The following is a 25,319-nucleotide window of genomic DNA, read 5'->3' on the forward strand; positions in this document are numbered from 1 at the left end:
TTTACCAATTAAGTCGTATCTAATCAACTTACAAAAGAAGTTATAGCAATATAATATAGATATGCAAATATATAATTCACACTTTTAAAACCTTTTCATTGACTTTATCGGTTATATAGCATTTCATCAAATTTAAATAGTAACCGACTGTTAACTTGCCTTATAACAGAAAAGTTTACTGTTAATAGCAAGCTTACTCGCAATGCTTCAGCTAGTTGAGCTTTGGACAGCTTTTAATCTAAACATACATGAGAAATAAAAGCTTTTCATTGGGTGAACTTGCTCCATCATATTTGCTTTATCTTGAAAATGATAAACCAACATCGCAGTTTAAAATTAACTTTCGTAATAATATTTATTATAAATTTACAACAAATGGAATTGCAATTCATTCTGAATAGATTTTAACCAAGCGTTACCAATATTATTAATGATTAAAACACACACACAAGTTTTTAAATTTTTCTTTTATTTATATATTTTTAAATAATATTCCGTTCAGCTCTACATTTACAATTACATATTTGTAATATTTTGTTGGTTTTGTTTTTTTTTTAATCTTTTAAATTACATTTATATATATATATGTATATATATATATATTAAAATGTATATATAACTTGTTGGATTGTTGATTTAAACGTTTATAAATTGTATGTAATTAAAGTGAGAACGTCTGCTAAAAGGACGAATAAGGGAATCGTTGGACGCACAAAACATAGAACTCGAACTCTGTGGAGTTTGTGCATCATGAAATGACTTCCTCTATAAACTGTGGAACGCTATGCATAAACATTTACATTAGATGCCGCGACGAGAAGAAACGAAATAAAAATAATAATAGTAATAATAATAATAACCTCATATTGCTGATGTGCTGAAAAGGAGTGGAGACCTGAATGGAGAATGCATCGATCTCCACTCGGCGAATGAGGAATTGATAGAGACGCGATCGAATGACATAGTAAATACATACATATGTACATCATACGTACAAACCTATAAAGAAACAGTTGCTAGTTTTTGTTTTTTCTTTTTGTAAGTTTTCATTTTTTTTTTGTTTTGTTTTGTTTTGTTTTGTTTGTGTTTTGTTTTTGTTTGTGTTTGACTGGAAATTATCTTGTAACTTATATTATGGTTGTTGGTGTGGTTTGTTTTAAGTGCATATTTAAAGGTATAAGGTTTTCATTTTCATTTTGTTTTCATTTTGTTTTTGTTGTTTTTTGTTTTGTTTTGTTTTTGTTTTTGTTTTTTTCTTAATTGTTTTTCATTTGTTTTTATGTCACTTAAAAAATTACATTAGTAAAATGTATTTTAAAACTGATAGCGAGCCTTCTGCAATTTGCATTTACTCGCTCTCATCCTCCTCGTCCTCCTCGGAGGACTCTTTCTTCTTGGCCTTCTTGGCGGGCTTGGCGGCAACCTTCTTTCGCTTCTTGGGCGCACCCGAATCGGTGCCACCATTTGCCTCATACTCCTTTACCGCCTTATTGTACTCTTCCTTCATTTTGATCGCTTTCTGTTCCCATTCCTATTCAAGTACACACAAATATATATATATATATAAATATATGCAAGACATTAGCAACAATATAGCCATAATTCACTTACGGTCTTGTCTTTTAAGCCGCGCCACAGTTCACCGCCACGTTTGGCAATATCTGTGACCTTGCTGCCGGGGTTTTCCTTCTTGATACTTTCGCGGTTCTCGTTGAGCCACAGCATGTATGCCGACAACGGACGCTTCGGGCGTTCTCCACTCATATTTGCTTTTGACGTTTTTTACTTCTTTTTACGGTGGTTTCAACTCGAATTTAATACCAGATTTCTCGGCGAGTTTTGTGTTCTGTAACGAATGAAAGAAAATGCTCAGTAAAAAACAATCCGAAATTGCCTACAACTCAAAAGTAATCTTTACAAATTTATTGACAGTTAATTGTCATTTCTATTTGATATTTGACAAAATCATTGTTTTTGGATTTTGAAGGCCATATTGAAACGCACAATTGCCCCTGAATTGTTTGTCAATTTGTGTGTCAGTTAAATATTGAATTGAGTTGAACGCAATTTTAATTCACGGTTTGCGCCATTTTTTCTGTTTTCTGAAATCGACATTAAATATTCAATAATTGCATATCGAATGCACAAAATGCTCATCAAATATTCGTATGCACATTGTGAGTGCAACTGTACACACTTTATACACACACACACACAGGTAGATGGAGATGCAGCATATAGAGACGGCAACATTTTTAATGTGTACATAAACTCGATTATTATATACACATGACTATGTATTTTGCACATAATTTACACATGATTTTATGTATTTTGCACATAATTTACACATGATTTTATGTATTTTACACATAATTTACTCAATAATGCAATTGTGCGGGGCAAGACTGGGTTTGAGGTTTTGGACCAAGGACCAATCCATTGCGGTATATAGCAATACCTGTACATATGTAAAATCAGGACAATGCACTTTATTTACACATATACATAAGTATCTGTCGAGCACATAGGCATGCGATTTTAATTATGTATATATAAAACAATCAATTTGTTAGATGCACAATTAAAACACTTTGTTGAGTTGTGAAATATATTGAAGAAAAAAAACTATTAAATTTGATGTGCCAGCTCAAATATAAGAATAAAGAAATATGCATTCTCCTTGTCAAGTTGAAGAAAAGAACAGCAAGCCATCAACAACACCCAGTAAATAATGTATTGGTTTGTGAACAAGCCATGCCAGAAACGACGTAAACGTTATGCAAATGTTACAGAATCAGCCTGATCATGATGAACATCATCATTGCTGTTGTCGTCATCGTCGTCAGTCAGCAGCAGTCAGCAGCGGCAGCAGCAGCAACAGACAACTGCCTCCATGCACTTGACCCAAATACTCAGAAATACTGACAAACGCAATGCGCACGAGACAGCCAACAACGAGAACATCGATAACGATGACGAAGACGACCATGATGATGATGATGATGACGATGATGATGACGATGATGATGTTGTTGCTGTCGAGAAGCTCTGACAATGTGGCAATGTGGGTTAACAAAACCACACAGCACTGATGATTAGGGAGCACAGCAACAATAAATCAACGACAGCAAGCACGGGTTGCTGCCTGGCTTAGTTGGCAAGGTGGCAAGCTGGCCAGCTGGCAAGGTGGCAAAGGGGCAAGCTGGCAAGACTACAGTCATATCAATCATGTAGACAAATCCACGCACTGGTCAACCAACCAACAACCAACCAGCAGGCGAGTAGCAGCAGCCACTGCGCATATTAGCTGCATGCAATAACTCTTCACATACACCCACATGCCAATGTATCTATGGGCAGCAACAGGAAAATGGCGGCAAAGTTGTTGTTAGTATCTGACTCGCGTAACTGTGCAGCAACTGTTATGCCCGCAGACTTGGTCCCCAAACAATGTAATGGGTTGCCCCCTTCCAACTAGATGCACACACACACAAACCCATACGCAATGACGTTGTCAATGTCGCCACACGAGGCGGCAACACGTGATGCACAAAGCAACAACAACGGCAACAGCAACAGCGGCAGACTGCCTGCTGCATGAGCTTACGCGTTGGCATTTCTCACATTGGGGGTAACACCAAAAGATTCCTCCAACGCATATACACACAATACACACTAGACACACACATATATATATATATATATACATATATTTATATACAGGACTGTAGTAGAAGTCACCTACAAAATCGAAAGCGAAATCCATTTTGTCTGGCGAAGAATATGCGTGTGTGTGTGTGTGGCTAGAGGCTGTCAGAAATTGTTAGGTGTAGCATTTGATGCAGATATAGGATATAGGTAACGAGGCACTGGCGAATTGTGTTATTTATGCAACAGCAACTTAAAGCTTAATATGTCATACTAAGCAAGTTGAAGAAGTTTGGATTAGCAGTTGTCATAGGACGAGTGCGCCTACAAGTATGCTGTATTATTTTGTGGAACAGTCTAAACACAATATGATAATATTAACTTAGTAAATATTAATAAATATTTATGCTTAATAAATATTTAAATATTCATAAAGCCATCTGACCAGTTGTGTCTTTTTTTTAATTGCATACCTTCGAGGAGCAAACTCTTATTATTGTAAACTGTTTTTCTATATAGATGTTGATAGACATAATAAGTATAAGATAGAAAAGTTCTTGTGCCTTGGCAGATAGTTGAAAATTTCCTTGCATCTGCCAGCATTTAATCTAGCTTAAATAATAGCAAAGAAAAGCATTTGTTTTCCTCAAAAGGATTTCAGCAGCAATTTAATCAAAAATTGAGCACAAAGTTGCTGTCAATGTTTTATTAGTCATATTAGCTTTGAGATTGTGCGTATGTCAGTTGGAGCTGTTTATTTCGAAACTACCGCACAAATTAAAAACTGTGCACGTTACGCATACGCAGCGTGGTGAGGCTTCCTACACACAATCATGCATAATACACAACCAACTGGCTGGGGACAGCAGAAACAGCAACAGCAGCAGCAACAGCAGCAGCAGCTAAACCAAAAATGAAAACAAGGGAAAGGACTACAAATGATATTAAATGGCATACAAAATGAGGCAGGCTGGGCCCGACATTTTAACGTTGATCTAAAATTGAAAAGCAGCCGACGTCGCTGCCTCGCTGCGTCGCTGCTGCCGTCACAGTTACAGTCTCCGTCACCGTCGCAGTCAAAGTCAAATGGACAAAATGTGAAATTGCTGAAAGGAATACAGTACACACTGCATAGCAGTGTATACACAGTATACAAATACAAAAACACACACACACACACACACACACGCAGACACACACATAGGGCAGGCATAAAATTACCGCTGCCTCTGCGACGGCCTTTGCTTATCTGTTCAATGTGCGAGCAGAGAATTGTGTATGTGTGTGTGTGTGTTTGTTTGTGTGTTTATGGCATTTTTAATGCCAACAACGCAGCTGCTGACGTCGACAGCGCTGCGGCGACTACTGCTGCTGCTGCTGCTGCTGCTCAGTGCTTAGTGGTTGTTGTTTCTGGCTATAAGAGCCACCCGACGAACCACCCAGAACCACCACACAAAACTGTAAAATTTGCTGCCTGAATGCGACTTTCAGTTCGAGCTTGTGCGCAGTGACAGCATTTTAGGGTAGATACTTTTACAGGGATTTGCGCAGTGGATGTCGACAGGGCAAACGAACCGTTATATGTATGTATATGTATTTGTGTATCTATGTGTCGTTTACCGTTAGGAGAGCGCGTACAGTGGTGACTTTTAATAGCCTAGCCTCACTGATATAATTTGTTGAACTTTTCGGACTCGACTTTTTCGAAAAGTGTAATTCACATATGCAGTACAGTCGTGGCACACGCAATGCATATGCTCGAACTTTTGATACGTAGGCGTTTGATTCGCTTATGTGTTAATTGTTTGCCCTTAACTCATTTATCTATAAACAAGAATCGTTCCATTCAGCATAATAAAGCTCAATCGCAAATTACAAAACCGCAAATTCTCGTGTTCGCTTTTGTTACTTGTTATTTGTGTATAAAACAGTTTTGATAAGAATACACACACACACATAAATGTTTATTTGTCTCAACGTTTAGCTAACAAAAGGCGAGAGTAAACACTTTAAACGAGGGCGAAAGCTTTGCCGAAAACAACAACAACAACGACAATCAACATGTACACATACAAATACACTCACACACACACACATGCATGCATAACTCATTTGACAGGCGATGATCGGCAAGTGACCAGCAACAACAAAAAGCACAAGGGCAACACTAACGAACGTCGACAGCGACGTCAACGTCAGCAGCAACAGCAGCAGCGGCAGCCGCAGCGGAGTTGAGTTGAAAAACAGATCTTTGATAAGGTGGCTCATAAATCCGATGTAATTAATTATTGCACGGCACTATTCGGATTTCAACTAGTGAAAATGGCGCGAAAAAAAGCTTTATAACTGTAGACGGCCAGTTGGAATAATGTGTTACCCTCTCTTTCTCGTCGTTGTGCGAGCGAGAGAGAGAGGCCCCCTTGTGCAGGTAGTGTGGCAAACTCTTGGCGCCATTTTTAGTTTGTGCTCGAGTGTTCGCGAAACGAGTGCATAAGCAAAGCGCGCACGAAATGCAAAACTAAATAAATAAACAACGAACATCTCTCAAATTGCGCAAAAACAGAAGCACCGCACGATATTAAAGATATTTAAATGTGACGTTGATTTTTTTTACTAAAGTTATATAAAATATATTTTAGAAAATGTTATTTAAAAGAAGAACTTATAAATATAGTATTTAAAGTTGATTTTCATATTTTAATGTATAAAATATTTCAGTCTTAGCATTTTAATGCGTACTCTGAAAACTTAAACTTGTCAAAATATAACGTAGAGAATACAAATTTTAATATTGAACCAAGATCGAACACCAATCAATTTCATTTAATTCTTTATGCATAAATATATAATATATAAATAAATAAGAAACAGCGATCGTTTCCTTCGGTTCCAAAGTTTGTTTGAGCTCGCAAATAAATATAATTCTTAATACACTTCAAAAAATAAATATTGATTATATATTATGTAATTTTCATTTTTAAACCGTTTCTATAATTTCTTAAAGAAACCAAAACATAAGTAATATGTCAACAAAACCAACTCAAACTCAGGATAAGGATCAGGATACTTGAGTTATTCGTATAATGATCATATATCCTTACAGCGTCAACTAATAACAACTTTTGTGTGAAGAAGAAATTGCATTTATTTCAACCCAACCCCCAAAGTTATAAGTTGGTAATGGAGAATCCACTTTGCTCGTTAAACAACAAACTCAATTACCAAGCATATTTCACGGTCAACAACTTGAAAACTTTATCCGCAAACGTTAGAATTCACAATGGCGGGCAATTTTAAACACGCAGCTGCAAAATGCGAGTCAAGCAAAATAAACATGAGAAAATCGGGAAGTGGACAAGTGGGAAATGTGAAATGGGAAATGGGCAACTGGTACGGGAAACTTGACCACCGACATCCGGCAAGAATGGGCGACAATTGCCGTCATGTGATAAGGCCACAGAAGACGCATTGCAATGAAATGTATAGACAATAACTGATGCCTGGACACGCTCACAGACAATGCACCGGAGAATTAGTCAGTCAGTCCTACTGTCAGGCGTACAAATGCAGTACGTATGCCTCAAGTTTGAGCCCAGGGGAGCACCGCTTTGAGCAACTGCCACCGAAGCCGTCGACAGGTGGGTGGCGCCACCATGGTCCGGACCAGGTCCAGAACAATAAGTGAAATCGAAAACGAAATGCAAAGCAGACGCACTCAGTGCCTCCAAAATGCAGTGGGCGTGGGGCCCGGTGCATATAGCTACACTCGAGGACAATAATATTGAACCAACAACGATCATTATTAAAAAATAAAAAAAAACAGAATAAAAATGTATTTACAAAAAGTAAACAAAAATGATAAAAACTTTCAAATATTCAAGTAGTAAAAATATATAACAAAGAACTTTATGTAAATAAATAATTCATATATAGTTTCCTATAATTATTATTTGTTTGTCAAATCTTTCAATTTTCAATTTATTAAGTCAATTATTAAGCATGACAATTTGATGACAAATTAGAATACCTTAAGCATATGTCAGTCAATAATTAATTAATTATGACTTGAATGAAGTCAAACAAATAAATGCAAATCCAATTCGCTAGGCGCGGCTGAACAATTCGAATGCTAATCAATTAAATTGATAATGATAACATCGAGCAATCAAATACTAATAGAATGCAATGTCACAAAAATCAAATATGTATATCGAAAAGGTTGTCCAACTAATTTGACACATACTGTAAATGCGACGCCCCACGGGCCAAACACTAAACGCCAGTGTAAAAATTATTACCCACAGACTACGACGACGACGACGACGGCTACTAATGAAAAATACTCGTATTTCTGATATGTACGTACTTTGCTTTGACTGCCGCTGTTGTTGCTGCTGTTGCTGCTGTTGCTGTTGTTGCTGTTGCTGTTATTGCTGTTGTTGTTGCTTCACTCTTGGCCCGAGACTTGGTCTACAATATATTTTGCTTCGCACTGGCGGCGCTGGCACTGGCACTGGCACTGAACAACACTCTGAACGCTGAACAAAATGTACTGCGAGTGTCTATAGAAAACTGAACTGAAATTCAACTGAAGCAGCTGTACCAAGCAAGCAAGCAAGCAGGCAAGCAACGACAACGGCAAAGGCAAAGCCAAAGCAAACCAAAGCGAAGCGAAGCAACGCAAGGCAGGCTGGCAAACGCAAGGCAGGCGGCAAAGGCAGGCAGAGAAGCAGAGGCAGAAACATACACACGCAGAGGCAGGGCAAGGCGAGGGCGAGGCGAGGCGAGGAGAGGCGAACACCGAACGAACGAGTGAACAGCGAGACCATCAAATAATACACACAGAGCCAAAGCAGAGCCACAGCAGAGCAGAGCAGAGACCCAGTGCAGAGCGCAGTACAGGCAGGCGGCAGCTAAAGTATCTGTATCTGAGAGTCAAACAGCCAGCGAGCCAGCCAGCCAACCAACCAACATACAGCGTCGAGTCGAATACGACGACAGCAGCAGCAGAAACAGCACAGCAGCAGCGACAACGACGACGTTGACGGCAGCAGGCGGGCAACGACGAGCAGAGCGAACGAACGCAGGCAAAGCAGGCAGGCAGACGGGGCCACAGTGGTGGCAAATTACGTGCGCACAGCTGCCGAATCAGTGCGTTTGTGTGTGAGAATAATAATAATTTGCGTTTTTGCGGTGGCTGCTACAGTGGCGTACCCGTAAATTGAGCTCGGCTCCGCTGTGGATTATGTACGGCGCATGCACAATGCAGTCGCCGAATATTGGAAGAATAATCGAACTCGAACTTAAACAAATTTTCAGATAGAAGAACAATTATTTGAAGTCAGTACAAAAAATATGAACAGAATTTACGGGCAAAAAAAAGTTTTCTTTTTTAGATTAGATTTGATATCTCATTTTTTTTTTAAATAATATTATTAATATTTTTTTTACTATTTTTTTTAAATCTTTAAGCCGCATTAGCAAAAGTAAATTGTTGTTATCACACATAATGTGCATATGATATTATATATGCTCCAATTATGCTCACACCCCATTACTCCAGTGTAAAACTCTCACTCTTAACTTTTGCTTCCACATGGTAGGCACACGCGCATGTTGAACTATTTTTGACGCGACTGTACGCGCTGGCTGCTTATTGCCTCAGCCATATAAAAAGCGTGGAACGAACGAGCTTTGTGCGAACGAAATGCCAGTAGCATTTTGCCGCGGCAGCAGCGGCGCCGCTGCCACCGCACCACCCCGCCACACCCCCCCCTCTCCCACTCATCGCCCCTACCTTGATTACCCCTCGGTTTTCCCTTCCGCCCATCAATCGTGTCATGAACGTAGTCGTCGTCACATATAACCAAATATGCCGCCCACCAGCCACGCCTCCCTCCCCCCACCTCTCGGCCTCTTTTTACCAACCCACTTTGCCCCGCTGCCATCACTCACGCGCCCAAATCTACAACAAATGAAACCCCTTACCGTCACCACTCCCCCAGCAAAAAGAAACCCCCCTCATAAAAAATAAAACAAAAACAAAAATTAATTTTAAAAAAATTTACAACATTTGCAATATTTTTGTAATATTTTAGCCATAATCGAATCGGATTGGAGCAGAGATACTCATGCGTAATGATCAGCATTTACATTATCTTCAGTGGAATTGCCTGTCATACTGTATTTATAGATAATTAGCTATTAAATAATCGGGCAGGCAGGCAAACAAAGCGTTTTCAAAAATAACCGTCAATTTTACGCGCGCGCCATTCGAAAATTTAAATTCATTCAATACCAACAACAATAATCAACTAGAAGAAGAACAACGACAAGCGACGAACGCAACCGAAACGAACTCTGAGACTCTATGAATTTAGTAGCTACACGTTTTTATTATTATTTTTGTATTTTCTTATTTATTTATTTTTATTTTTTTAACTATTATTGGATCTTTTGACACTACTACGTTAGGCCAGGCCAATAGAGGCCGGGGCCACCTTTTGCGCTTTCGATATAATACAACTGGCCCACACACAACACAGCCAAGGGCCGATGCGATGTTGAAAATTTAGGTCGTTTAAGTTTATTTAGTGAAATTTATATAATAAATGGCCGCAATGGCGTCGCATTTTGGTCAATTGATATAGTTAAAACAATGAGAAATCAATCATAGTGAGACACTTTTCACTCACCCGTATGAAAATGTCGCGTAATTTGCAAAAATTTAATTGCCGTCCTGCTGTCAGCAGACGAATATTACTCGTGGATTGGTTATACTATTTGGTGCACTGCACTGCCAGTGCTTTGTTTGTTCACTTTATAAAAATTTCTTCTACTAAAAACTCAAGTCAGTCGGTCGCTGTATCGGTCTCGGTTTGCTTCACCGTGTACGTACTACTACACAGCGTTGAACGTACAGCGTACAGCTTTTGCCTTCAGTGGAATATCAAATACACAGAATGAATGCGAATGCCAGCCAGCCAGCCAGTCAGCCAGCCAAACGAGCCAGCCAGCGAGCCAGCGAGCCAGCCAGCCAGAGGCAGGCAGAGCACACCAAGCACACCAAAAGCACCAGTATACGTCGTGTATACGACGCAAACGCAGGCAGTGAAAATTGTGTCTATATGTGTGTGTGTGTGTGTGTGTCTCTGTGTGTGTGTGTAATATTTCCCATGCGAGTGTGCGAGTTGTATGTCGATTGTGAGTTTCTGTGTGTGTGTGTGTCTCTGTGTGTGTGTTCTTGTGTCGTTCATTCGTTCGCTCGTTGGTTTGTTCGCTCTTCCACTGTATGTGCGCAAAGCAGAGGCAACGGCTACGGCTACACACAGCACAGCACAGCACAGTACAGCACAGCACCAGCACCAGCAATACAAACACACACACATAGATACTGATACTTGCGTACGTGTGTATCTGGCTCTGTTCAGGCTTTCAATGTATGCGTGCGTGTAGAGCTGAAAACAAAAATTGTTCGTTCGTTATATGAACACAGCTCTATAGCAGCAGCAGCAGCAGCAACAGCAATAGCAACAGCAGCAGCAGCGGCGGCAGCAGCAGCCACAGCACATCGTGGACAGAGAGGGGCAACTGGGGAGTTGAGCGGTGAGGAGGGCCAAACGGCAACCGGCAATGGCAACAGCAACAGCCACAGCACTGAATATGGCCGCCTGCCTGCCTGCCTTGCTGATTGTGGCTGGTTTTGCTCTGGCTCTTGGCTTGCCCTGCCCCAGCCAGAACAATTTACTTCGACAACGAACCCAACTTCAGTTGACTGGAAAATTTTGAATGGAAGTGCCCAGGGAAAAAAGGTTATATAAAAAATAAAAAATAAACACACACAAAATCATATCAAGTAGTTCAAAAATCAAGAAAATTTTATTTAAAAATTGAATATGAAATTTTAAAAAACCAAGTTAAAAGATTTAAAAAAAAAAAAAATTAAAAAGAAAAATCATATTAAAATCTTTCGAAATACGTAGGCCATATTTGATTGATAGTTGCCCATATTAAAGTGATTTGTAATAATATAGTAATTTTGTTGATTTTAAGGTAAGTATTTTTTCATTTTTAATAAGTGAGATAACATTTTTATTTCTCTTCTTCAAAATTTTTTTTAAATATATAATACTTTTCAATAAACAATCATCAAGATTTCTTTATTTAATTTAATTTAAGTTTAGCTCTTTGAAAATTCTTAGTTAAGAAACTCATATAAATTCAAATTCAAATGAGATAGCAACTGCTGCTATATAAAAAATATAATTTCTTAAATTAAAATTTTTTTAATGATCTGCTAAAAGTTAACAATTTGTTAAAAAATAACCGATTATAAGAGAAAAAATAATTAATTTTCACTACATATACCAGAGACTATCCATACAAAAAACCATCTTTGGCAAATGTAAATGGAAACCATAAAAGCTCGATTAAGTGTAGCGCACCATGAATTTCGACCAGTTTTGAAGCAATTCGCTTGTATGGCTGTGTGGCTGACTGACTGGCTGTGTGGCTGGCTGGCTGTAGTACAAGTATCTCGCTCTGGTGAGCCCACAGCCGCAGTGACAGAGCACAGAGCACAGAGTACAGCCAGTCGTCGTACTACGAAAGTATGTACGAAGCAAGCGAGCCAACGAGCCAGCGAGCAAACGAATGAAATAGGCAGCGGTAAATGCAGAAGCACAGGCAGAGCCAAAAGCAGAGCCAAAAGCAGAGACAGAGGCAGAGCATGAGCAATATAGAGTGGTGTAGGCGAGAGAGAGGGGAGTGATGACGGCGACTGCGATGTGTTGTTGCTGTTGTTGTTGCTGTTGCTATCGTGTGTGTGTGCGAGTGTGTGCGTTTGTATGCGTGTATATCTGTATCTATGGAAGAGCTAACAGCTAAACAGCTTACAGCCCCAAAACGTGCCCCAGGCAAATATGGCTGGGCGCACTGAAAAAATCAATATGCCCCACTCGTTGTAGGGTATACAGTGTAGCCAGTGGGCTAGACGCTAATGCAAACAAGATGCAATACGTTAAGCGTTTGGATCGTGTGCATATCGTCATGGATATTGGAAAACCAGAATAATGCTCGAATGACTCGTGCATCAAAGTTGAGCGTTAATTAAATAGTTAATTAATTGCTGTCTTTGAATTAACAGATTAATACCTAATGCCGCCATATGCTACAAAATATAGATCACAATTATTGACCTATTTAATGTGAACTTCATCATAGTCAAAAGTATAGCAAAACAAAACTGACCTATTTAATTGTCCTCTTTTTTAAGTTATTTTCTTTATTATTCTTATATCTATCATCTTATATATCATATCTCAAATTGAATTTATTTATAATATATAAATATCTGCAACCAGTTTGATGATATTTGATGTTTTCTTTAAGATATCAAAGTCATTTCATTTTGTAAATGAATCTGTGAGATCTTAGCAAAAGAAAGTTACAAACATCATTTTAAAATCTTTGTTATTGAATCTTTGTTATTGTGAAAAATGATTATTATAATGAAACAAAAGAAATTTAAAGATTTTTGACTTTTAGCAAAGAATTTTTAAGGAATTTTTACTCACAATGCTCAATCTTTTTACCAAAAGATACGGCAAAAAGAATTTAAAATCCTATAAAACCGCATAAGAACAGTGATCAGCTTCTTTAAGATTAAAATAAAATATATACTCTTGCTTAAGGATTTTTGACTTTTATATTACAGCAATTTGCCTATTAAAAATAATATAATAAATTTAAAATTTTTAACAAGTACTCAAATCGTGTTCAAGCCACTGTAGCCTGGTGCCAGGCAACGGAATAATCTGTTGAATATATGTACGGAAAATACGCAAAACTGTCGATTAGGTGGAAGATGTTCGCATGGAGCTCGGCCCACAGTGCAGTGGGTCGATGTCGATTATTCCCTGCTTGTTTGTCGTCTCAATGCAGCTTTACACACACTGTGTGTGTGTGTGTGTGCGTCTGTGTGTGTGTGTAACAGAACCCCGCTGCCGGAGCTAACGGGCCAGCCCGGTCCGGGCCATTGACATCGGGTGGGTTGGGGATGGTGGTGTAGACTCGGCCTGCTCTGCCACTGGCGCTGAGTCTGAACTGCGCTGCTGCTGCTGCTGCTACTGCTGCTGCTGCTGCTGCTGTCGCTCTGTGGTGAGAGACGGCTGCAGTTGCTGTCGGTGGTGGGAATATAGCTATACGTATATATATATATATATTATATATATTTATATATATACATGTTTGTACGCTGCTCGGTTGTATGCAAACCAGGCAGCAGAGCAGTGGAAGCGAAAAGTAGCAGCAACAGCAGCAGCAGCAGCACCACCACCACCACCACTAAACGAAGCAGCGAACGAGCTAACGAGCCGAACGCACACTCGACAGGATGTGGATATAAAGAGCCCGTATGTGTTTCTATGCTATTCTCAGTGTATGCCTGTATGTGTGTGTGTGAGTGTGTGTGTATATCTATGTGTGTCCTCTCCTTTGGTTGCGTGTGTCAGAGCATAGAAACAATGTGCAAACTGGTAGGCACAATGTATAAAAAGCAGAAGGATACATCGACCAACTCGAAGAGAAAATACCCTGGGTCCAACTAATTTATAGGTGTGAATGGAATAATTGCATACTAACTAAAAGCCAATGATATCAAATCGCAATTAGTGTTTAGCATTAGTCGTGTGCGCAACGAGAAATTATGAAAATGATATTCGAATAGAAGAAAAATGTATCATTAGAACTAGAATTATTAATATTTTAGCATGTTTGTAATGGTAAACTATAAGCTATAGTTGCATTTTAAGATTTGTTATTATAAAACAAAATATTATAATTTTTAGCTCAATTCTTAAAGTTATAAGACATCAAATAATTGATTGGATATTTTGCTATTAAAAATATTTTAATATAAATTATGTATATAAATAAAACAACAAAAAAAATTTTAGGTATTTATAAAACAGATATTGACAGGCTTTAATTTTAAGAACAAATATTAATGCATTGTAGTATTTTGAGTACTTAAATCTAAACTATTTAAAGAACTAAATTTACAATTAGACAATCAGTATACAAAATACTTTCAATGAGTGGTTTCTATTCTCAAATTTGATGGACAATGGATTTGAACGGAATGAAATTCCAAAGAAATCGTTTCTAACTGATTCAATTCGCATTCGGATCTCTGATGTAAATCTGCATCTGCATTGGGTACTCTATAACTCTTTCGAGTCTAGGACTCTTTGCCAAATAGCGCATAGAGTATGTTGCTATAATTCAAATTTAGAAATCGGGGTGGTCGCTCTCTAGACTATGTTGCCTTGGGTTGCCTTCCACACACTCTATCTCTCTATCCGCGCGCCCCCGTTCTGTGCAACATGGGGCAGACCATAGTTTGTCAGCTTAGTTGGAGTTCTGCGTGATACTTGAGTTTCGCATATGTCGATGTGTGCGGATTGTGTGTGTTTTGCCGTTGGTCCCTTTACAGAACTGAATGACTTGCGCTGGCTGAGTGAATCTTGCAGTTTTTCCTGCAAACACACACACACACACATATATATATATATATATATATAAGTATATATATTTTACACACAGCAGGATGCAAGAAGATGGTCAGAGTAGAGTGGCAGGCACTTGTTGTCGTTGTTGTTGGTCCGTTGGCGTCATCTTGTCGTCGCCTACTTGAGCCAATATGTTTGCCATATGGATGCAATGTATCTCTTACGTTTACCGTTACGTTATGCTTACCCAACGCATATATAATACCCATCTTCAACAGCCAGGACAATCAAATTGTCACATTATGCAGGGTTTCGAATAGTTTCGAATAGTTTGGAATATTGCAAAAGTTTTGCAACCACTAACCTCTGTTAACCAAGGCAACTAAATAAGAACGTTGCTTCAATTGAAAATTACTATTGAGATATTGACAGCTGCAGGAGAAACTGATTTAATTGAATTATTTATCAAAATCTACTTAGAATACATATCTAAATCTAGATATTAATATAAATGTTGATATTTGTTATATCCTGACTTGTTTTTATGCACAAAAAACGAAGTGTTTCAATTTCTCTAAGTCGCCTAAGATCATAAAAAACGATCAGAAAGTTATTAAGTATTAAAAAGTACCGATCCATTATAATTTCTATGTGAATGCGTGATAAGATATGGATTATCGATGACCAAATATAAAGACAACGAATGATCAATGATCATCATGATCAAGTGGGTCTAAAGGAATTGATTTACATGGCTCTAGCAGAAGCGTACTTTGTACAAGTCTCGCACAAATTTTAATCTAAAGCAGTTTGCGTCTAATTAAGATGAAGGGACAGCTATCCCAACCACCCACGCCACCCACGCTCTAGTTATAGTATAGGCAAAAAGTCAAGCGACCACCTGAAGCTGTAGGTCTGTGAAGCGTTTGTGCTTCGTAATGTTTTTGCCTTCCTGGTACTGATTTAGGTCTCTGCGGCAATTGTCTCGGTTCTCTGGCTATATTGGCGCTTCGCTGCTCGGCACGGAACAGCTGATGATGTATACACACACGCACACACACACACACACACACAGACACAGACACAGACACACATATGAGCACTGTGTGCGGGGGAGGCTGAAGAGTGAGACGAGTGAGAAGAGTTCTCACAAATATGCGGATGGGTTTCGTTGTTTTCGAGGGCGATGGCATGTGGCACGTTTGCAGTGACGCTGTTCGGCTGCTGCTGCTGTGCCAGACAAGTGGGGGGCACAGCGCAGACAGACAGACAGACAGACCGACGGGCGGACAGGCGGACAGGCGGACGGTCAGGTCAGACCGATTGAGAGGGAGCGAGCGAAAGAGAGAGACGCGCACAGAGTCTTTCAAAGGCCAAGTTCAGTATCTTGTGCTGCCTATTGTTGTGGCCAAGAATGTGTGTGGCTGGCTGGCTGGCTGGCGTTGTCGTTGCCGCGATTTGAAACGACAACAGCAGTACACACCACACACACACACACACGGACCACACTCCACACTCCACCACCAACTCGAACTCGAACTCCAACTCCACCTCCAACAACAAGAACAACTCGAACCGAGCTTCGATGACTGCTCCGATTCTGGGCCATGGAACCCCTGCCTCCTCTGCCGCACTCATGTGACCCAATTTTGTGATGGCAAAGTGCGAAAGTGAAGCTCGGAATTCCACGGAGAGCTGCCGATGTCGTTGTCGATGTTTATGCTTATCCATGTCAGATGGCGCCTATTTGAGTGTGTGGTTGCTTGTGGGTGGCTGACTTCAGATTGTGGAGCAGAATTGCACACTTGCCGCATTTCAATCTTAATGCCGCTAAAATGATCTCCAGAGAACAAGTTGGAATACGAAACTTAGTCGTCAATATGGTTTCTATTTTTTTTTCTTTTTTAGTTTTCGAAATAATAATCACTTACGAAATTAAAATATATTCAAGTTTAAGATTGTTCAGTAAATGGCATTGAAAACGATTTTAAAATTTAACTAATTCTTTTCAGCTTATCAATAAAAATACTTTTGAAAACTTTTATAAATTTCTCTGTACTTATCATTAAAATGATAACACTCAGAATAATAATCATTCACAAAATTAAACTATATATTCAAATTAAAATGCAGCTTTATTATTTTCAGTTTTTCAACATTTTTGAATCGAGAACCTATCATAAATAAAAATTATATTGTATAGATTGTGAAAACCTAAACTCGAAATACAAATATTTATTTTGCAAATCAGAATCATCTTTGGAACCACAGCCAACACACACACACACACATATATATATATGCATATGTATGCATCAATCTTATGCTGTACTTTGGACATTATCTTATCACTTCGAAATGTTATTTATTTTAATGGGACAATTACAAAGAACTGTGAGTGGACATCGAAAGGGATCACTTAGTTATATTAGCTTTGGTAGCTAATGCTCAAAGCGAGTTGTTGAACTTAACAGTAATATTCAGTGACAAACGATAAGCATGTGCCGGGTGCTCATAAAACAACAACACGAACGAGCAACAGCAACAACAACAAACAAGAACAATAACAACAACAATCGCAGTCAGCAGTTCAGTGCGTTGTCTTCGTCGTTGTTTTCGTCCGGTTTTCGACGTTTTCTTGTTCTCTCAGAATTCAACGATTTCTGCACATGCAGACATACATACACAGAAATAAACATACATACATACGCACATACACATATGAATGTGTGCGTGCGTGTAGGGTATTTGTGAGTCATGCTGGCCGCGCATTCTCAAATGTACCACACATGTACCAACAACACACAGCCACAATTTGGTACCAAATTGTATGCCATAGTGCGAAAATACATAGAGCGAAACTACAGCGAACAACACTCACTGCTCACCCACACAATGACACGCATCCACATTTCATGCAATCCTCTCTGTCTCTCTCTTCGGCTTTTCAGCTCTTCTTGCTTGTTTGTTCGCCGCACTCTTTGCTGCCAAGCGCTCGCCAGCAAAGCGACATTTTGTATGGTACAGTTCGGTTTGCTTTCTTTCATCGCTGTTTCTGTTTCAGTTTCGGTTTGCTTTTGCTTCTGCTTTTTGATGCAGTACTAGCAACTTTGTGCTTTGCCATTTGCTTTGCTTGCTTTGCTCAGGTGGCGATGTGTGTTGCTTATGCTGCTGTCGTCAGTGGAAATCGTTGCAAAATAAAACTCTCATATTTCTTCCAAAGATGGTCGTGTGTCGTGTCGCTTGCGTGACACGATTAAAGCACTTGAATGCATAAAAAACATACATGTATCTAAATATTATTTTTGAGCTGTTTGTTTTGTTTAAAATGTCTTTCGCATTTGTTGCTTAACATAAATTTAAATCACATATTTATATTCCATTTTTGCTGAGCTGACTTTTCCGGCGGTACCATTGGGGTACCTTAACTGTAAATAGAAATGGATCAAATGCAGCGCTTCTTAAAACTAGGCCACGTTTATTTCTCAATTAGAGAAATAGGCTGACGTCTGTCGTGTCACCGCCGATCCGGCGACGTTCCGTCGATAGCATGTACTGAATCTTGGACTGCATGATCATCGCATTCGAGAGGGGCATGCTGCGCAATTGGGCGCCAACACTCAGTCCGAAAAATGTGAACTCATCTTCGCCCAGCGCCAGCAACGGTTTCGGCTTTTTCATCGGTAGTGCCGCAACCTCGACCATTTGTGGAACTGGAACTGGTGACTGGGCAGCTGGCTGCACTGGCGGCGTAATTAGCCGCAAGGGGGGCGGCGGTGTCAGGGTGGGCATTAAGGGTACCGTCGTTGCCGGTATGATCACCTGTTGATCTGGCTCCAGTTCCATTTTGATTACGGGCTGCTCCTCGGGCTCCATCAGCGGCAGCGGCTTGACCTGCTTGAAGCGTGATAATTTGATCTGGAATCGCTTCAGCGGCATTGTTGCAGGATCAACAAAACCGTTTTCCGATTTCTGTTGTACACAACAAGAGAGAGAGATAAATGCTGAGGGTGGCAATAGAAATATTGATTAGATGAAAGTACCTTGTCGACGAACTGTGCCACAAAGCTGTGCAACGGCGCAAACCAAGGAATTTTTGGCTTATATTCCGGATTCGCTCTGATCTTCTTCAGCTCCTGATGGTAGCCAGTGCGCATATTCTTGATCTTCATTTTGACCCCCTCCAAAGTGAGGTGATTCTCAGTGATATCCGCCTCCGCATTGATGCCCAACTGGATTCGTCTGTAGGCCGCATTGCGAGCGCCATTCAAATATGGCCGACGATTCCATAGACAAGGCTCTCGCCGGTAGAGCTCCACGAATTTCATGTGACGCTCGTCGGTGAACCGAAATGGCATCAAACCACCATTGCCACTCATTCTGCTCATCAGCTTTCCGGTGCTGGGGGGAGGGTTGGGCAGAAACCGTTAGGCGACTATGCTGTTGAAATGCTTGCTGAGCACTGCGAGAACGGCGAAACGAACGATTGTTGCTTTTGCTCTCTTGCCAGCTTTTCGTATATTTTGGCGTTCGGGTCGCGTCGTGCTCGCTGTTGAAGTTTTCGCTTTGCTTTCGCTGCTTCTCTGCGTTTCTCTTTTGTATCACTTCGTGCACACTCAAGAAATCATTTATCGATAGCTGCTGCCAGTCGATTAACGATTAAATTAAATCTGCCTATGACTAATCTACCGGTAGCAAGCTGTGTAAGGTCAAAGATGTTGAAAAAACATCGTTGTTTGCCAAAGCTCAAATTTAATCAGACTGCCGGAAATTAATCTTACTCAGCTGCGAGCATTTTGCTGCCTGCAAGATCCGGTGCAGCGAGTGTTGAGTGTTTGCTTAGTTATAATTGCTTGATTTCGATTTAAAGGTCAAATTCAAATTTTCTTTCTTATTTTCGGAAAAAGTTATGGAAAACTCATCGTAAAGTTTATTTATGAATACAATTTCTTGCATTAGTCTTACCGTAAATTTGCTTTTTTTATTTTTTTTAGAAAATATTCGATAGTATTTTTGCGTTAGACGAAGCTATAAATTATTTTCCTACAATGAATGTAAATCAATAAAAACAATCAATTGAAAATCATAAATTTGGACTTTCACATATATGAGTAATCGCTAATTGGCATCCCTACTCGGAATTAATTGCAATTACAGAACTGCATTGTTCTATTCAAGTCCTTCCCTCAAATGGCATACCTACGACGCTCAGTGCTTACCCTAAGTATTTTCAAGGGAACTCGAAGGAATTCGAACCTCAAAAAAGAATGTGTGCATTTGCCGCACTGCAAATGCAGCTTAGCATGAATACACACACACATATACACAGTGCCTGTGCTGCTGCCTGCTTTTGCTGCTGACTTCCCAGGCTCAGTCTAGTTCTGTTGCTCATTGTGAACGAACTTCAAGCGGCGCGTGACATTGTTATCCTTTGTTGCGCTGCCAACTGCCTTCCTGCTAGAAGCAGCAGCAGCAGCAACTGTAACTGCAACGCCATTTTATCCACTGTGATTCATTTTTTGTTTGGCGGGAAAATGTTTAGCAGCCTCTGCATCGTCTAACCCTAAACTGTAGTTACGAGCAAACCGTTACAATTTACAAAACTGCCCTTGTCTTATTTTTCCTCAGAAAATGTTTGATTTTTTTTTTATGCAGAATCCATGTTTAAATGGATCGCGATTTCCGCATTGTTATTATAGACATATTTTATAATTTATTTATTTTATTTTAATTACTTATGTGTTTTTATAGTGATTTAAAGCAAGTATTTATTTTACATTGCCTTTGCATTTGTTGTCTCAGATGCCTTAGCTCAGTAAAATTTAAATTTAAATCATAATTTTTTTGAAACTAGTACTGTACGCTACGATAGTCGTTTGCTTTTCAAGATTTATTAAAACAACCGGAAAACAAAAAATATAAAAACGCCTTCAGTTGTGACGTCAGCGTGCGATTCAACCTTATTTTTGTCATCTCTTGTACGCATAACAGAAAGCTGTTTGCTATAAATCAATTCGAAAGCATTTCTCATTAACCAAAAGCCAAACGAAAAGAAACTAAAAACGCCAAAGGAGAAGCATTACAAATATTATTTGTTAATTCTAGTTGAGAGTTTATCTAGTATATTTTTGCGGGTGAGTAATAATTGCATATTTCAAAGCAGCTTGTGCGCGTGTCAACCAAATATTGAGAAAGCAAAGAGGTTATCTTACAATAAGGAAAGACAATAATTTTTTTAAAAAAGTATGTGTAAGTGTAAAGATATATACAATTTTGCGTGTGTAACGCGTGTAAAATATGTTTTTACATTTTATTCTCCATATTAAAATTACTGTTGTTGTTTTGGCGCCATTTTTAAATGAGGCCTCAGTCGGTGCTCGTTTTGTATGTACCAGTGCAGTGTGGCATTGAGAGAGAAATAGGCTGTTCTGTTCTCGCCTTTGTCGCCGTTGTGTATGTGTGTGGAATCTGAACTCCACCCAGCCAGGGGCAATCTTGATGTGTGGGACACGTTAAGCGAATTGCAGATGCTTCACATTAGCCAACTAACTAAGTAGAGCTAATTTGAATTTGTTTTTATTGCAAATGCGCTTTGTGATTGCCATTCATTTTATTTACATTTCAAGCAGTGTTTTATTGACGCTATTTTTGTTTTTACATCGCTTTTAGCGCTGTTTCTGCTTTCGTTTCATACTTCTCATTTATCTCATCGAGCGTCTCAGATAATTTGCCGGCTGGCCTTTTCACTCGCTCTCCATCTCTCTCTCATATAGATACGGCAACGTGCCGTGAAATAGAGCGATTAATATTGCTGAACTGCTAAAATTCAAATTATTAAAGTTAAAAAAATATATATCTATAATAAAATAAGATAAATTATAGATAGCAAATAGTTGTTTGTCAAACAACTCACAAAGTGCGCACTTATTTATTAAGTTTGCTGTGAGTTATGTTGAGTCGTGAATTAATTGAGCGCATGTTGCGTCACGCGCCCATCCCAAGCAGCATATCAACCTTCGTCTGCAGCGACGCTCTCACCAGCAGCTAGCAGCTGCTTGCTTTCGTTATGCCAGCAAACGCTGAGTTCGTACAGTTAAAATTGAGCAACACACGAGATAGGTTGGTTCTGCGCTAAGATTATTGTGCAAAAATAAATTATTAGTGTTTAGAGTGAATCAAGAATTAAGATACATGCAACACTATTAACCTAATATTTTTTGAAAAGTGCTGTGAAACATAATATAATACAAATGAACAAGTACAAAAAAAGTTAATTTGCATCACTTATCATTCAGGTTTTTGTCGCCTTGCTTGCGAGCACAGCAAACTTGAGCTTGAGTCGAGTTGAGTTGAGTTCGTCGCTGTGAAAAATACGACAATGCTGTACCAATGCAAAGCCAAAGCATTGCCATTTCGGGATTTTTTTTTGCTCGCCGTGAGCGTCGCTAAGTCAAAATGGCTGCCTAGTCCATTAATTTAATTAATTTCGCATAATTATGCTCGAGACTTGCGTTACTTTCTTCGTGAACAATTCATATTGTTTATTAAGAGGAGGCGCGCTGTTAACTAAAATGCGCGCCTTTTTTCTCACCTATTCTCACATATTTTACTTTTACTTTGTTTCCGTATTTGTATTTGTTTTTACTCGGCATTTAGCCGCGTTTCTTCTTTGCCTTGCCTCACACTCTTGTGCTCTCTCTCTCTCCTGCCACTCTCTTTCTCTCAGACAAAATGCCCAGCCGGCAATTTATCTGCTGCTGACGTCGCAGCCGACGTGAGCAAGGAGCGAGCAACGTTGACGTTTGCTGCTTTTAGTTTCTTGCCTTTCTGCTGGCTTCACTCAGTACAGTTGAAGTTCGTAAAGAAACGTGAAAGGTTGGTTAATCGCAAGCAGCAACGACAAACAATAAATTTATTTGCAATTTGTGTGTAATATAAAAAACCTAAATTTAAAGTGTGACACAATGTTTCTAGTTGCTTTTCTTGAATAGAAATCAAATAGTATGGCCAATTAAGCATTAAACACAAGCAGTCAATACTTTTGCAAAGTGAAATATTCGATTTATTGCAAGCGAATAGCAAGAGTGCTTTTAAAGTAACTATTTTAATATTCATCATATTCAGTACAATTTTCTGTACATTTTCGTCTGCTGCTTGGCTGTGCTTTTTCCCATATAACTTGCTCTTTTGTAGTACATTTTTCATACAAAACGTCGCTTGGCGCTGTGCAAAAGAGCGCGTCGCATAGAACGAACGCTGCTGTACCACACAAGCAATACGGGCACACAGGCAGGCAAAGCAAGTAGGCAAGCAAAAGCAGCCAGTCCGAGGCCAGTACATACAGAAAAAAAAGTGTTGCCATTTCGGTCTTTTGCACTCGCCAGTGTGGTTGAGAGCAATCAGAAAAAAAAATGGCGTTGCTCTTGATAAATCTGCTTTTTGTGACATTTTAATGTATATTTTGTTGTACAGTATTTATGAAATTAATTTTGATATATGTGATTATTGTTAGCTGCGCGCACTCTGCTCCCGCTGCAACGAGAAAGACGCGCGCGCGCGCTTTTCTCAAGCGTCGACGCTTCCAGCACACTATGTACGCGTGTGTGTGTGTGTAGTTGCCATCTCTCTTGATGCGACCATTGCTGATGCATGTGTGTGCGTGTTACTTGGCTGATTGGTTTGTTGGTGGTGGCCTCTCGCTCTCCCTCTCTCATTTCTGAGCGGCGGTTCTTATGGTTGTCGCTTGCTGCGCGCTCTGCTGTGTTGCGTACACGTTAAAAGCGTGTATATTTTTTCCTTGCAATCTGGATGGATACTAATGCATACCGTTTTTTCGCTTTCTTTTTTGAAATTTATATTTACAGCTCGAAGCTTGTAGCAAATTAATTTAATAACTTACTACGTTCAATACACACAAAGACAAAAGAAAAATGGCCGACAAACCAAAGCGTCCTCTCTCTGCTTACATGCTGTGGCTGAACAGCGCTCGCGAGTCGATCAAAAAGGAGAATCCCGGCATCAAAGTCACAGAGGTGGCCAAGCGCGGTGGCGAATTATGGAGGGCAATGAAGGATAAGTCGGTGAGTAACGAAGAAAAAAAAAACATACAAATGCTATTTTTTATGTTCAAGTTTTGTTGCTAATGCGAAATGATGATATTTGATTTTTTACAGGAGTGGGAGGCAAAGGCAGCTAAGGCCAAGGATGATTATGATCGTGCCGTTAAGGACTTCGAGGCCAACGGCGGCAGCAGTGCTGCCAATGGCGGTGCCAAAAAACGTTCAAAGGCTGCGAAAAAACCAGCGAAAAAAAGCAAAAAAGACGACTCGGACGATGACGATGATGATGAGAGCGAGTAGATTGCGATTGCTGCTGCTACAACAACAACAACAAAGGTGTCATCATCATCATCAAAAACAACAACAGCAACAACAACAAAATACCACAAGAACATCAACAGCGTGGAACTCTGTCAGTCAATCAATCGCATTACGTCTTAAATTCACTCCACCCACCATCCACACCACACACAACACCAACACTCTCCACATGCACCAGCCATACCCAAAAAAAAACAAAAAAGAGAATTTGATTTAAAACAAAAATGCAAAAATACAACACATTTTAAATAGAATAGAAAACGAAGAGAAGGGAGAGCTCCCAATATATATCAAAAGAAGGAAAGAAAGTGAAACCGTTGCGGCAGGAAAGAAGTTGGCGTCAGTTACACTCAAGAACATAAGCAAAATTGTATTTATACATAAGAATTTAGGTTTATAGTAGGTGTTTCATTTATATTCACAGTTTGCAAGAGGAACAAGTCGTTCTTTACGTTTATGACATTCTCTCGTGTCCTGCTACCAAAAAAAAAATAAGATGAAAAAATAAATGAAAAGCGAGCAGAGAATATTGATCAATTTGTACATCTTGCATATAAACTTTGTAAATTAAACGATAATAACGTAATTCCATTATAAATAAAAACTACAAAAAATCGAAATCAATTATTGTTCTGAAAATTAACCTGTACAACACAAAAAAAAACCACAAATAACAACATACTCGAGGAGAAACGGCGTTTCCACAGTCTATTATACAGATCGATATATACCAATAGCTATAATGCATAATGTTGAAAGTTGATCGAAACGAAGATGA

General features: G+C 39.3%; 3 protein-coding genes across 6 annotated transcripts; 1 reads left to right on the top strand and 2 right to left on the bottom strand.

The window, feature by feature from the left end:
- Positions 1 to 1,033: 1,033 nt before the first annotated feature.
- Positions 1,034 to 10,411, bottom strand: LOC6560065 (high mobility group protein Z). Of its 2 annotated transcripts, none has more exons than XM_001985962.3 (3): positions 10,347 to 10,411; positions 1,612 to 1,846; positions 1,034 to 1,531 (listed from the first exon to the last, which is right to left on the bottom strand). In XM_001985962.3, exons 2-3 carry the CDS (start codon positions 1,762 to 1,764, stop codon positions 1,349 to 1,351), a joined length of 336 nt encoding a protein of 111 aa, XP_001985998.1. In that variant the 5' UTR covers positions 1,765 to 1,846; positions 10,347 to 10,411; the 3' UTR covers positions 1,034 to 1,348. The 2 variants fall into 2 exon arrangements, with proteins under 2 accessions (XP_001985998.1, XP_032591122.1); XM_032735231.1 differs by lacking the exon at positions 10,347 to 10,411 and adding an exon at positions 8,018 to 8,265.
- Positions 10,412 to 10,784: 373 nt separating this feature from the next.
- LOC6559622 (high mobility group protein D) lies at positions 10,785 to 25,161 on the top strand. Of its 3 annotated transcripts, none has more exons than XM_032735232.2 (3): positions 10,785 to 11,462; positions 24,026 to 24,241; positions 24,335 to 25,161. In XM_032735232.2, the coding sequence occupies exons 2-3, from the start codon at positions 24,092 to 24,094 to the stop codon at positions 24,518 to 24,520; spliced, it is 336 nt and encodes a 111-aa protein (XP_032591123.1). In that variant the 5' UTR covers positions 10,785 to 11,462; positions 24,026 to 24,091; the 3' UTR covers positions 24,521 to 25,161. The 3 variants fall into 3 exon arrangements, with proteins under 3 accessions (XP_032591123.1, XP_001986001.1, XP_043072298.1); XM_001985965.2 differs by lacking the exon at positions 10,785 to 11,462 and adding an exon at positions 20,997 to 21,295; XM_043216363.1 differs by lacking the exon at positions 10,785 to 11,462 and adding an exon at positions 23,012 to 23,036.
- LOC6560580 lies at positions 17,254 to 19,924 on the bottom strand. Its single transcript, XM_001985964.2, has 2 exons — positions 19,205 to 19,924; positions 17,254 to 19,133 (listed from the first exon to the last, which is right to left on the bottom strand). Exons 1-2 carry the CDS (start codon positions 19,547 to 19,549, stop codon positions 18,651 to 18,653), a joined length of 828 nt encoding a protein of 275 aa, XP_001986000.2. The 5' UTR covers positions 19,550 to 19,924; the 3' UTR covers positions 17,254 to 18,650.
- Positions 25,162 to 25,319: the final 158 nt, after the last annotated feature.

The sequence above is a fragment of the Drosophila grimshawi genome, unplaced genomic scaffold (genome assembly GCF_018153295.1).
Source record: "Drosophila grimshawi isolate 15287-2541.00 unplaced genomic scaffold, ASM1815329v1 contig_1367, whole genome shotgun sequence".
NCBI classification, from domain to species: domain Eukaryota; kingdom Metazoa; phylum Arthropoda; class Insecta; order Diptera; family Drosophilidae; genus Drosophila; species Drosophila grimshawi.